The following is a 12126-nucleotide window of genomic DNA, read 5'->3' on the forward strand; positions in this document are numbered from 1 at the left end:
AAACTGCAAAGTACAGCAGAGTAATACTGTTAGTTGTGTAAAGTACCTGGCAACATTGCGTGGCTGTGCCAGAATCATGAATAGTGCAGTGTAGTGTAGTAGCTATGTAAGTATCATGTTTCTGATGTGTAAGAGATCAGTAATCCTACTGTACAGTTCTGTGAGTGTAAGTTTCTGATTAAAAGTTACGAAGTGTGTAGAATTATCAAATCATTTCTTTATTTACGTTATATTGTTGTAGATTTTTTTTTTTTTTAATTGCAATAAATAAAGTAACTGAACTCTTTGTACAAAACACTGTTATATACAGAAGCCGACAAGGATGGTTTTACCTGAACATGTATGTTATATTATATAAAGTCACATTAAAGTACATTTGCTTAAAAGTACCAAGTGCATGTATGCATCAATAGGATTTTTAGTTGTAAGATGTAAAACCAGTTCTTTTTCATGTAACGTCCCTGTAAATAAAATTGTAAATACAACAAAAATGCAAATGCATGTGATTCTCTGGTATCTTGTAGTTCATCAGCCCATGGTGTTGGGATAATATCTAGTCTCAGGGTGAGCGGCTGCAGTGGATCCTGTGGTGTATGTTTGTCCGTTCAGAAGGAAGTATGGGTAATGAATGGCCGTAATCCTGCTGGGCACAGGCACATGTGTCAAAGAGTGAGGAGCAGGAGGAGGAACCACATTCACGTTCAGAGGACAGTTGGCTACATTATAAGGTTGTGTCATGGCTAAACTGAACCGGTTCACTTGTTCTTGTGTGAGCACAGGACGATGTGCTGCAGTGTTATTTTGTCGATATTTAACACTATCAAATGCTGGATGTGTGACACGAGAATCTCCTCGTAAAGTTGCTGGGGGAGCCGAGACTAAAGGCCATTGAGCTCTTTGTACGTCTGCTAAAGATCTCCTCTCATCAGATTGTGATAAAGTCACTCGTCTTTTAGACAGAAGATGAGGATTTATGTCTGAGTGTGCATGAGACGTGGAAGGTGCAGACATAGTCCAGTCCGCAGCCGTGCTTCCAACCTTTCCCCAATGGCCCGGGTCTACTCTGTGAGGAAGAGGGTAGTAAGGCCTCGGGATCCCAACGTGGGTTGCAGGAGTTGTTTGGAAATGGGGGTTCACACCTTTATTATGCATGTTACATTGTGTTACGGGTGGATGAGTTGCCCTGAGGACGTTGGAAACATTTATCAGCCACACATTTGTTAAAAAGGCAATGCAATATGCATTAAAAATAAACATTTGATCTTTATATTAAAAATTAAAAATGTCTCCTACCTCCTTTTGGCCATGTTGTCAGCCACCTCTTTGTCAACATTTATACTCTAGATTATTCAAAAAAATTAAAGCATTTAGAAAGATACACAATGTTTTTCTTTCAGATAGAATTCAATTTAACATCTCTATCATCCAAAAAGCAACATCCTTACACTCTTAAAAATAAAGGCTCCAAAAGGTGGGGATGCCATAGAAGAACCATTTTTGGTTTCAGTGATTTCAGTGATTCATTTTCTTGGTTTGAATAACATTTAAAAAATCTAAAGAACATTTTTCCACTTAAGAACCTTTTGTGTAATGAAAAGGTTCCATGAATTTCAAAGGTTCTTAATGGAACCTAGCCTAAGAAAACCCAGACAAACTTCGGCAAATTTAGATTTGCTCTGCAAGTAGTCTGGCAAAGAGCTCATTCAGAGCCGATTTCTAATCCGTCCAAATCGAGGCACCAATCAGAAACGTGGAGGCGGGCTTTACACGATGACGATCGCTCTGATTGGTTTTAGGTCTATCCAATTGCGCCCAGAGGCATTTGAGCGACGTCCGTTGGTGAAGTGCATCAACTTTTAAATGCATTTTTATATTCAAATTGCAAACACATGAGGACAGTCTCCATGAAAGACCCACTGGCAGATGAACATGCAGCTACATTTCTCTCCGAAACGGTAGGAAATTAAATTAGATTTAATAGAGGATTTTAACTGTGACAAGATGATTGACAGGGCAGTTTACGTGACAGGATGCACTCAGATCCGTCCGATAAAGATGACGAAGTAGTATGTCCCAAAGCTTGCCTACTTTTTTGCAGCACATTCAAAAGTAAATACCTTTTCTTCACAAAAAGAGTACATACTTTTATGGCGTAGTGTAACTTAGGGACGCAGCATATGGCTTTACACCAGGGGTGTCCAATCCTGCTCCTGGAGGGCCATTGTCCTGCAAAGTTTAGCTCCAACCTCAATTAAACACACCTGAACCAGCTAATCAATGTCTCACTAGGCATACTAGAAACTTCCAGGCATGTATGTTTAGGCAAGTTGGAGCTAAACTTTGCAGGACAGTGGCCCTTCAGGACCGACTTTGGACATCCCTGCTTTACACGATGATGATCGCTCTGATTGGTTTTAGGTCTACCCAGAGGCATTTGAGCGACGCCCCTTTGGAAATGAGTTATTAATGAAGCTTTGCCAGACCATAACTCAGTTACTACTGAGAATGGTCTGGTTTTAACCAGGCTAAATGGAACCACAAATGCCAATAAAGAACTTTTATTTTTAAGAGTGTAAAGTCAAAGTAAACTGCCATTTGCAACTCATATCGCAATGTATTTCTATGTGAAAGAAGATATTCAACGAGAGAAAAGGACTTTATTCACTGGGAACTGAATGGATCGAGAAAAATGGATGTTATGTCAGGAGCCAGATCAAGTAAGAGTTTGCTAAAATAATGCATTATATGAGGAAAGGGGAAAGTAATTTCTGACAAAGTTATTACATTTTAATTAAAGACAACCAACCCAAACAATTATTTTTCTTTGGAATAACATGAACCTTGAATCATCCACACTACAAGCCTAACGTTTTGATTTCATGTTGTCTTTATATTTGAGCGAAATCTTACCTGTGCATCACTGGGTTGAGAGGACATCCATAACTGTAAACCTTTGCGTTTCCGTGCAGGATCACTCTTATGTCTCCTCTCTGCTCCATCCATGGACGGAGGTGGCTGTTCCACTTTGTTCACGAGAGCAACACCTGACTCCGTCACCCCGAAAATAATCTGCGGGTTTGAATTCTTATATGTCTTGAGAACCTCACTTGGTGCACCATGACCCATGTCTTGCCACACGAGAACCTTAGAGGCGTCATAAAGAAGGTGTTCAATCCCAAACCATGATATTTTGCTAATCACTTCCTTGCATGATTTCAAGAAAATGGCTTTTTCTTGGAGATATCTGCATGCGATGGACAGATGCTCTGCTTTCCCCACATTAAATGTCCCAGGCAACTGATCTGATGGTGTTTCCACAAAAGTCATTATGACTTTATGGACCTTTTCCAGTCTTTCCAAACTGTCTCCAAAATTGATCATCGATGCAATGGGTACCGATAAAAAGAAGCTTTTAATATCGTGGGGATTCCTGAGTGCGGCCTCAGCCTCGAGGAGCTCACGCTTGCTCTTCAGATACATGTAGTAAGAGGCATCAGGCGCCGCATGGAGCTGTCGGTGCAACAAGGACACGGCACTGTAGTATTCCTGCAGTTTGCTGTAGCCCTCTTGTGCCAGGATATTTTGGAAAGAAGCGAACAACGACGACTGCTGCTGAAAGCCAACCTCCCCCTTGTAGAGTTCTCCATAAAGAGAGGGATCGTACCATAGCAAACTCCTAAATGTAGGTTTACCTCGCATGAAGTTAATTTTGTTTTCTACAAACTGCCAAGCTTCCATCATCATCTGCAACTCCAAGTAAGAGTTCACTGCTTCATACTTCAGGTCTACTTGTGCAGGTGGATGGTCCAAATATTGCTCTAAGATGAGGCATCTTGAAACGAAAGACTGGTTGAATGGCACTTTCTGATCTTGTTCAAAACTAGAGATGAAATGCTGCAACATGTTTTTGCATTTAGACTGCAAAGATCCCAGTTCGGTTAACGAGGTTGTCTCGTCAGCCAGTTTAAGAGTGTTTGAAATGTCACTGATGCTGTATTCATTGTCAGCGAATGTACTGCTTACATCGCCATCGTCAATGATTTCTATCGTGTTCAAAGACTGATTCTCTTGACTCTTTCGTTCACATAAACTATCCAAATTCTCTGAGGGATTTTGTTGGCCAGTTGTGCTCGCTTTTTGCATCTGGAACTGGGCATTGGGGGTGTTACGGATGGAGATTTCTGGGGAACCAGTGTTCAGGTCGTTCACTTGGACCAGAGGACTCGTATTATCTTTGACGGTGTCTAATGCACTGGTACTGTCAGGACTGACACTAATAACTGAGCTCCTTCTTGATCTTCTAGTGCATTTGGTTTGAGAAGATCGTCTGACTCTCTTAGACTCAACAGGCACTAGCAGGCAAACATCAGCTCCAGTTTGAGCACGCTCCCCTCGAGGAGCCCTCCTGGTTTGAACAGGGGTTTCATTGCATTCACTGGGACAGTCTTGCGTAACAGCGTCGCAGCTGGGAGGCTTCAGGCAGGGAAGATCCACCATACAGTACTGGCCTTGTTCAAACAACTGCTGTTTATGTGCTGTACTGTCAAGTGTTATCCACACCACTGATCTTTCCTTCAGATCTTCATTCACTGCATCTTGTTTCTTGACAGTGGACTCAAATTTGGTCAAATAATCTCTTAGCTTAGAAATAAGATGGGTTTCTGGTGAGTTTGCATCATCTTTTTTGTTTGGCTCTGGCCTTGATAAATCACATTTGTCTTTGATTATACTCACAGTACTTGGTGATTTGGTTGAACCAAGCGAATTGGTGTTGCTGCTCTTTATATTCTCTGAAGAAATCTCACATTGGCCATTTAACACTGGATCATCAACAGTAAGATCTACAACATTATTTGATGCACATTTCAAAGTCTCTAGACCACACTGCTTTGAATCTGATGTTGTGTCTGTATCAGTATTCAAAACACTGCTGCCATTAGATGTGTTGGTAGAAATTTCAAGACATGATTGGTTCATATTTGGGATATTTGCTGGCATGTCTTCTCTTACTTGTACATTTCGAGAACTAGCATTTTGCTCACATATGATAGTGTCTGTCTCAGCTGTATTATCGATAGTATCAATCACTTTGGCTCCTTGAGTCATGTTTGTCTGTTCAGTTGTATGACTGTTGTTTGTGTTGCTTGCAGCCATATCACTGCTGGCTTTTAATGCCTCATAATCACAAATACTCAAGCTCTCAGAAGTATCTACATTGTTATCTACTGATATTTTCATTGTGAAATCCTCATTGCTTAATGGATCCAATCGAGTCTCTGATGTGACTTTCTCCTCCTTGCGCTCTGTGATACTCCCATAATCTTTGCTAGTGCTTTTCATCAAGGATATTTTGTCTTGACTTGAGATGTTTTTAGTTGTCCTAACTGGTTCTCTTTCATCCACCATTACTGAGATTAGGTGTGAAGTTAAATCTTTTGACTCCTTCCCAGTGTGGTCTGAATTGCTTTCACAGAGATCTTCTGCCTCAGGAATAGTGTTGAAACCTATGGATGGTGTCAGATCTTTGCTGATAACAGACATGGTTGGACAACACTGATCTTGGATTATACTTTTAAAAGCATTAGCTTCCTGACAGCTCAACCACTGTCTGTCATCATCAGCATCCGATGTGTGGGATGTTACTCTTAAATTAGAGTCCGGGTCTTGATCTTTTTCAGACGACTGTGACAGACTGTTTGAAGAGTCTGACGTTGCCTTGCGGTTTACTGTTTCTTTGGCACTCTTAGCTGACACAATTCTTCTGCAAAGATTCTTCTTTGCTTTCCAAAAATGCGTCCTCTTGAGATATTTGCTTCTCTTTAGAGAGTGAGCTAGTGATAAAACAGTGTGCTGTTTTCTGAGACATGCCTTCTTGATTCCTGGTCTGCTCAAGCTCTTGCTTTTACTGAACCTTTGAGCTAGTAGCTGTATTAGTTCGGCATTACAGGTTTCCGTTTCTTTGTGTCCTTCACTGCTGCACATTTGGGTCCCTGGGGTTTGAATCACTTTGTTGTTTCTTCCACTCAGCTTCTTTTGAAGGCCTTTGATTTTTGAAAATCGTTCAGAGAGAGAAAGCATTTCTCTTTTATGGGCAGACGCAGACGTTTCGTTGGCCTTTAGATTAACTAAGAGATGGAGATTTCTCGAGCATCTTGTGTCTAGGTTTGTTTCAGCTTTGCTTTGATCTTTGCTTACATTTTTTGGCGTGGAAATGGTGTCTGCGGGTCTGCCCATAACTCTGGGTGTAAGGTAAGCCCTTGAGGAGAAAACATGTTTTTGATTTTCACTTGGCAATAGCTGATCAAGCTGAAGTCTTTTATACAGAGTTTCCAGCTGCACTGTTTCCATATCAAGCTCTGGAGATATTTCTGAGAGTTTGCAGCATTTTTCCTGTCTAAAAGAATCCATCTCTTGAACACTGCTGCAACTTTTCCCATCCCATTTTTGCTTTACTGCCATGGCAGGACTGAGATTGCAGTTGTCTGATGCCCCACAGCTAGAGACTTCGACACAGCTTGCAATTTCCATGATGTTGTTTGTATACACAAGGAATGATTTAGTGCTAAGCCTTTCATCCAAGTTAACCCCGGGAGCAGATCCATTGTCCTGCTCGTCCTCTCCTGCACTTCTGGAAAGCTCACACTCATTGCTGTGATTAAGAATAGCTTCATTAGAGGGACTCGGGTGCTTGAGGTCAAACTGAACACTTTGTCTATCAGTGTTTTCATTGAGACTCAGTGACCCCAGCACAAAGGATTGCTCTGAAAGTTTATCTGGAGACTGAATCAGACATCCATTGGGATCCTCCTGATGAGTCTCTGGTAGCATGTGATCCTGTCCCTTTATTTCTGTGCTGGGTTCTGGATGATCTGGATATTTGGTCTCATGAATGCGTGTTGTGCTCCATTTATCCCCGTTAACAAAATCATTGTAATCTGACAAACTTGCAGCATCATGTGGTTGTGCTTGTTCGGACTGATTCTGTTCGTCTGTGTGTTTTGTCTGTAAAACAAGATTTTCTTTGGGCTTACTTTGAAACCGACTGGAGGTCTCCTTTGTCTCATTGATTTTTTGAAAGAGTATGCCCTTTTTATACTTCTCGTAATAAACCTCATAGAAATGTATACGGTCAGCTAGTTCTTGCTTTTGCTCTGGTGACATGTTTTCTTGTGACCAGATTTTTTGATGTCTCTCTTCCTCATTTATTTTTAAGTATGCAGCATATTTCTGGAATTTCATTTTGAATAACTTCATTGAGGGCAATGCTGGGATGGGCACACATTGATCAATCATTGAGGATTTTAAGGAACAACCATTTTCTCTTTGAACTTCCATCTGGTCAATGTTTGATGGCTCTTTTGAGTCACACTTATTTCCAGCAAATCCATAACTATCCTCTTGGGTTTGACAGGCTCGTTGGCCGTTTATATGATCCCACGCTGCCTCGGCCTCTGAGCAGTTGGTCTGTCGGTTTGCTTCTTGTCTAGACAGACGCGGATCCCTGACCAAGCGTGAAGAATACACTATGGTGGAAATTTGGTCCAGTGGACTTTGAGGCATTTTGTCCCATTTACTGTCACGTCTTCCACGTGTGAATGCTTTCTTTCCCAGCGAGCTTTGGGAGAGAGCAGTGTGACCCGTAACTGGCACTGAACTGCTGTCCTCGCTGGCAGGAGTCCGGCACTGCTTTGGCTTGAGTGACTGAGTGTTTTGCATATCCGTCTTTTGAAATGGAGCTGGATTTTGAGGTGTATAATCCGTCTCAAAGCAGCCCGGCGTGCCAAAATGTTTGAATGTAATGGTGGCTGTGTTTCCTTTTCGTCTTCTCTCTGCCACAGTACAGGCTTTGAAACGATCTAGTGCATTTTCAGTGGTAGAATAAACACATGTTGTTGATTAAATAAATAGAAGCATAATTATGAGACATTTCTACAAAGCCGTTTCGAAATCATGTATTATGAAAAGTGCTATACAACTAAGCTTGACATGATAATGATGATGCATGTATGTATTTGATGTGTTAATAAAGAGGTTTGTGTTATCTCACCATGCACTTGGCCGACAGCTAGCGCTGAAGGAGAGAGTTGTAGGTTTACAGGTACAGTCAGAATGGCACTGCTGGCAGGAGCGAATGAAACTACGGCATACGGCAAACACTGCCTGGGTCTTTCACTGAGCTCCTGTTTTTCATTATAGTCAAATAGAAAAACCTAGAAAAACAACGTTTGATTAAGACTCCTGCTGATCTTTAGGTACATTTGATTGGATCGTTTGCTATTCTGAGAATAATCAACTCACAGCAGAGCCGAGTACTTGCTGGTGAAGAGTGTCTCGATGGGACGCTGCATCTTTACACATGTGACAGTCAAAGCTCACTGTGGGATCCTGCGTTTTGTTCCAGTCCAAGCTTGGAGCAATTTTTTTCACCTTTCCATAAAAAACCTGAAGCCCCAAGCACAAAAATGCTCACAAATGTCCTTCCACAAGTAAGTGTCATTTCAAAATGTTTAGAGGGTACAAGAAACATTCAACTAACCTTGAAAATGATCAATTTCTTTGCACTTAATGTGCTGGTAGCTGACTTTAATGCCACGTCGACATGCTTAAACAGATAAACACCATGTGATGGCTTTCCCAAGGCATGCTGGACTGTGTTTCCAACCCGCAGGCCATGCTGATAAATCTGGGCCGCCATTTGATCCGATGCAGCTAAAAAACAGAAACTTTCCTCCATTTCTCTCCCGTGTCTTCCTTTGGCACGCATCTCTGCCCTGCAGTCAGCCGACGAGATCAGCAACATTCACTTAATGAACCGCACAGCTACAGTAGGTAACAGCAGAATCACTGAAGATGTTATTGCACGATGCAGTTTTATGTAATTACCTTTTTTCAGAGAACTTTTTAAAGAGCTCTTCATTGTGCACTAAACAAACATCTCTCCAGATCCATGTGTTTGCTCGGTCCTTCCTCGAGTCCAGGTTGGAGTCTCTCAGTTTTGTCTGAATGAGACTGTAATCGCGGCTCTCCTCTGAACAACGTTCCAGAAGGACTGACCCAAGAGAAGTCAAACAGCACTTATTAAAAACAGCAGATGAACTCAACATTAACTCTGGATTGTGACAGTACTATCATCCGTTTAAAAGACGTCTAATATCAGTCTAAACACACCCCAGACGTCTAGGCTAAAACAAGGAAAGATTTGGGCTGTCAGTGAAAATGTAATAGAGGTCTAAACCATAGATCACGAATATACTAGTCATCAATTAGATAACAAAGAAATGAAATGAACCTTGTAACCAAACACCTTGTAATCACTGTTTACTTTGCTAACATGATGGAATATCGTACATCTCGCCAGTTATTTTGGCAAAAACGACATGTGACTACAGTAAATTCAAGGTTATTTTGGCTATAAGTGTGTTACTCATAGCCAGACTATATCGGGTCTATAGTTAACCTAGACGGTGAAATGACGGCTATTGCTTGCTGGCACAGTTTGCATGCCATCACAGATATGGCTTATGTGAAAACCTAGTAAAACCTTCTCCAGAGGAGCGTTTCTTCCTGGGAATGGTGAAGTTCTTCAGGGTTGCTGTTAACGCTGAGTGCTGTGATCTGGAGCCCTCTACCGTCTCCTCACGCTGTCGTCTCTCCATACTCGTTCACAGCTGACACTCACCCTGAAAAAGACAATATACCTTACTTAATCTGATGGTCAAAAGGAGTCTGATGACTCTTTGCCCAGCGATATTCCCACTATAACAAACAGATAAAACTCGGAAACCTTAACAGCCGATTCGCTTTTTCACACACACAGTTGGTGTCTCAGGTGTTTATATAAGATAACCAAATGCACACGGATTCAGGATCATTGGTGCAGTCGTATAGCAGTCGTGCTTTTAAGTGCATGTTCCTTAACCTGTTGTCCACTAGCACTGAAGCACACTTATCAGCACCCTGTAATCATTTACTTATTTACAGATCTGAAGACCAGCGTTACCGTACAGAGAACAGCCTTTATGTAGAATAATGTTTAGAGTTAAAACTAAATCTCACCAAATGTCATGGCAGCGAGAGCTTCCCTGTTGTCCAGATTACATGTACTGTATGCTAGTAGTGCACTGCTCACTAACGTGAACTTTGATTACTCTACATGCTGTTAAACCTGGCCACCTCTCTGTTTGCTCTCTTTACCATGTGACTACACAACCATAAAACGCCATTGAGGTTTTATTTCAACAATGACCCTTTAAACAGACTAAGAAGATGCTATTTTAGGACAAGGAGGGGTCGCAGAAATCTTGACTGAGAAAAAGAAATGCATCTTGGAAATGAATAACACTGCCAAAGCAAAACTCAACACACAACATGGTAAAACACCTCAATGAAATGCAAACATTGACACAGGTATTTTAGCTTTTACATTTGAGCTTTTACGTGGTCAGAACTGATATAACGGTTTAGGGAACGTTGCTGTTATGCAATGACAATCACATGGTTTCTAGAGAAGGCTGATTTTTGCTAAAGCTGTATTATCAGTAGATTTAAAACTACAAGTTGGTTATTTTCACATGACAGTGTATGTGAAAACACAGATATGAATATATATGAAATGTTTAATGCCTAGTAAACTCACACGTCTACACCATAACCAAGAAAACATACTGATATGTATCAATACTCCGATGAAAGATATCGTCGTTTTGCTTTGTAAGATCAAAGTTTTAGGTACTTACCATCATGTAAAATGGCAGTTAAACATGCATGACATGATCGAGGATGTCTTAGCAGGGAACTGTGCGAAGTTTGTCACTTCAGTTTGAGGAACATCAAGTGAGACATACCAAAAAGGAAATCGCTTGACCTCAAACGCTGAGCAGCAAAGCACAGGAAATTACCTAGTACTGTTAGCACTAACACCACGGGTTCTTCTTTAGTCCAACCACCAGTGAGCCTCGAGAAAATATCACACACACACACAAGAGATCACAACGTCTGGTTCATTTGGCTTTGAGAATATACTGTTGAGTTTTAGTATTATACTATTTGAGAAACTTCTCTTGATATATGGGTCAAGGGTCGCCACACAGAAAATAGAAAGAGACTAGCCAGCATATTCATGTAAAAGCCTTGCTTTTACAACGTGTTAAGATTCAAGATGACACTTGAATCTGAACAAAATGGTTGTTTCATCTCTCTCTCTTTTTTTGTTATTGTTTTTTGAAGTACTTACATTTCCAACATATGTGCAGTTCTCAGATGCACTTTGGATCGTTTATGCAAGAGAGGAAATGTTTTTAAGTTGAGGTTGCTTACCAACTGACCATCGTTCTCAGAAAGAGAAGTCTCTATTTACAGCGTTTACGCCCATCATCTCACTCGCCGGTTTCTGTGCTTCCTTTTTTTGCGGGTATTCTTGAGAATGATTCGAATCTCTGACAAAGTGCTTAAAATACTTGCACATCCTATGAATGCAGCTCTGTAAAACAGATTAAAAACAATTACTTGATTAAATAACCAGTATTTCTGAAAGAAAAGGCCAGAGACCCAGCAAGCAATAGCCGTCATTTCACCGTCTCTGTTAACTATAGACCCGATATAGTCCGGCTATGAGTAACACACTTATAGCCAAAATAACCTTGAATTTGGTCGGTTTTGCCGAAATAACTAGCAAGATGTTTGATATGCCATCATATAAGCAAAGTCAACAGTGATTACAAGGTGTTTGGTTTCATGTCTTTGACATGCATTGATGACTAGTCTATTCATGGTCTATGGTTTAGACGTCTATTCAATTTTCACTGACAGCCCAAATCTTTCCTTGTTTTAGCCTAGACGTCTGGGGTGTGTTTGGACGGCTATTAGACGTCTTTTAAACGCAAAATAGCTTGCTGGGAGAGGTCAGGATCGGGCAGTTATCGGTGACCATGGCTCTCTAAATGAGCCCGAGTCAGAGGGATATTTCGTCCTGACACGAGTGTTAAGATTCAGTATATGCTGAACACACTCGCCAAATACAACACTTAAAGGATTAGTTCACCCCAAAATGACATTTTCCTAAAATTTACTCACCCCAATGCCATCCAAGATTTCCATGTCTTTCTTTCCTCAGTGGGAGAGAAATTA

General features: G+C 41.1%; 1 protein-coding gene across 3 annotated transcripts in view; it reads right to left on the reverse strand.

The window, feature by feature from the left end:
* Positions 1-197: 197 nt before the first annotated feature.
* tex15 (testis expressed 15, meiosis and synapsis associated) overlaps positions 198-12126 on the reverse strand; it is a 30514-nt gene continuing 18585 nt past the window's right edge. The window contains exons 1-9 of one of the 3 annotated variants that reach the window (XM_082157321.1): positions 10737-11488; positions 9542-9680; positions 8884-9049; positions 8537-8771; positions 8299-8442; positions 8048-8210; positions 2911-7856; positions 1294-1340; positions 198-1183 (exon numbers count right to left, since the gene is read on the reverse strand). In XM_082157321.1, coding sequence (XP_082013447.1) covers positions 529-1183; positions 1294-1340; positions 2911-7856; positions 8048-8210; positions 8299-8442; positions 8537-8771; positions 8884-9049; positions 9542-9656 — 6471 coding nt within the window. In that variant the 5' untranslated portion in view covers positions 9657-9680; positions 10737-11488 and the 3' untranslated portion in view covers positions 198-528. The other 2 variants (XM_082157322.1, XM_082157323.1) reach the window with 2 other exon arrangements.

The sequence above is a fragment of the Leuciscus leuciscus genome (assembly GCF_965113295.1).
Source record: "Leuciscus leuciscus genome assembly, chromosome: 24".
Taxonomy (NCBI): Eukaryota; Metazoa; Chordata; class Actinopteri; order Cypriniformes; family Leuciscidae; genus Leuciscus; species Leuciscus leuciscus.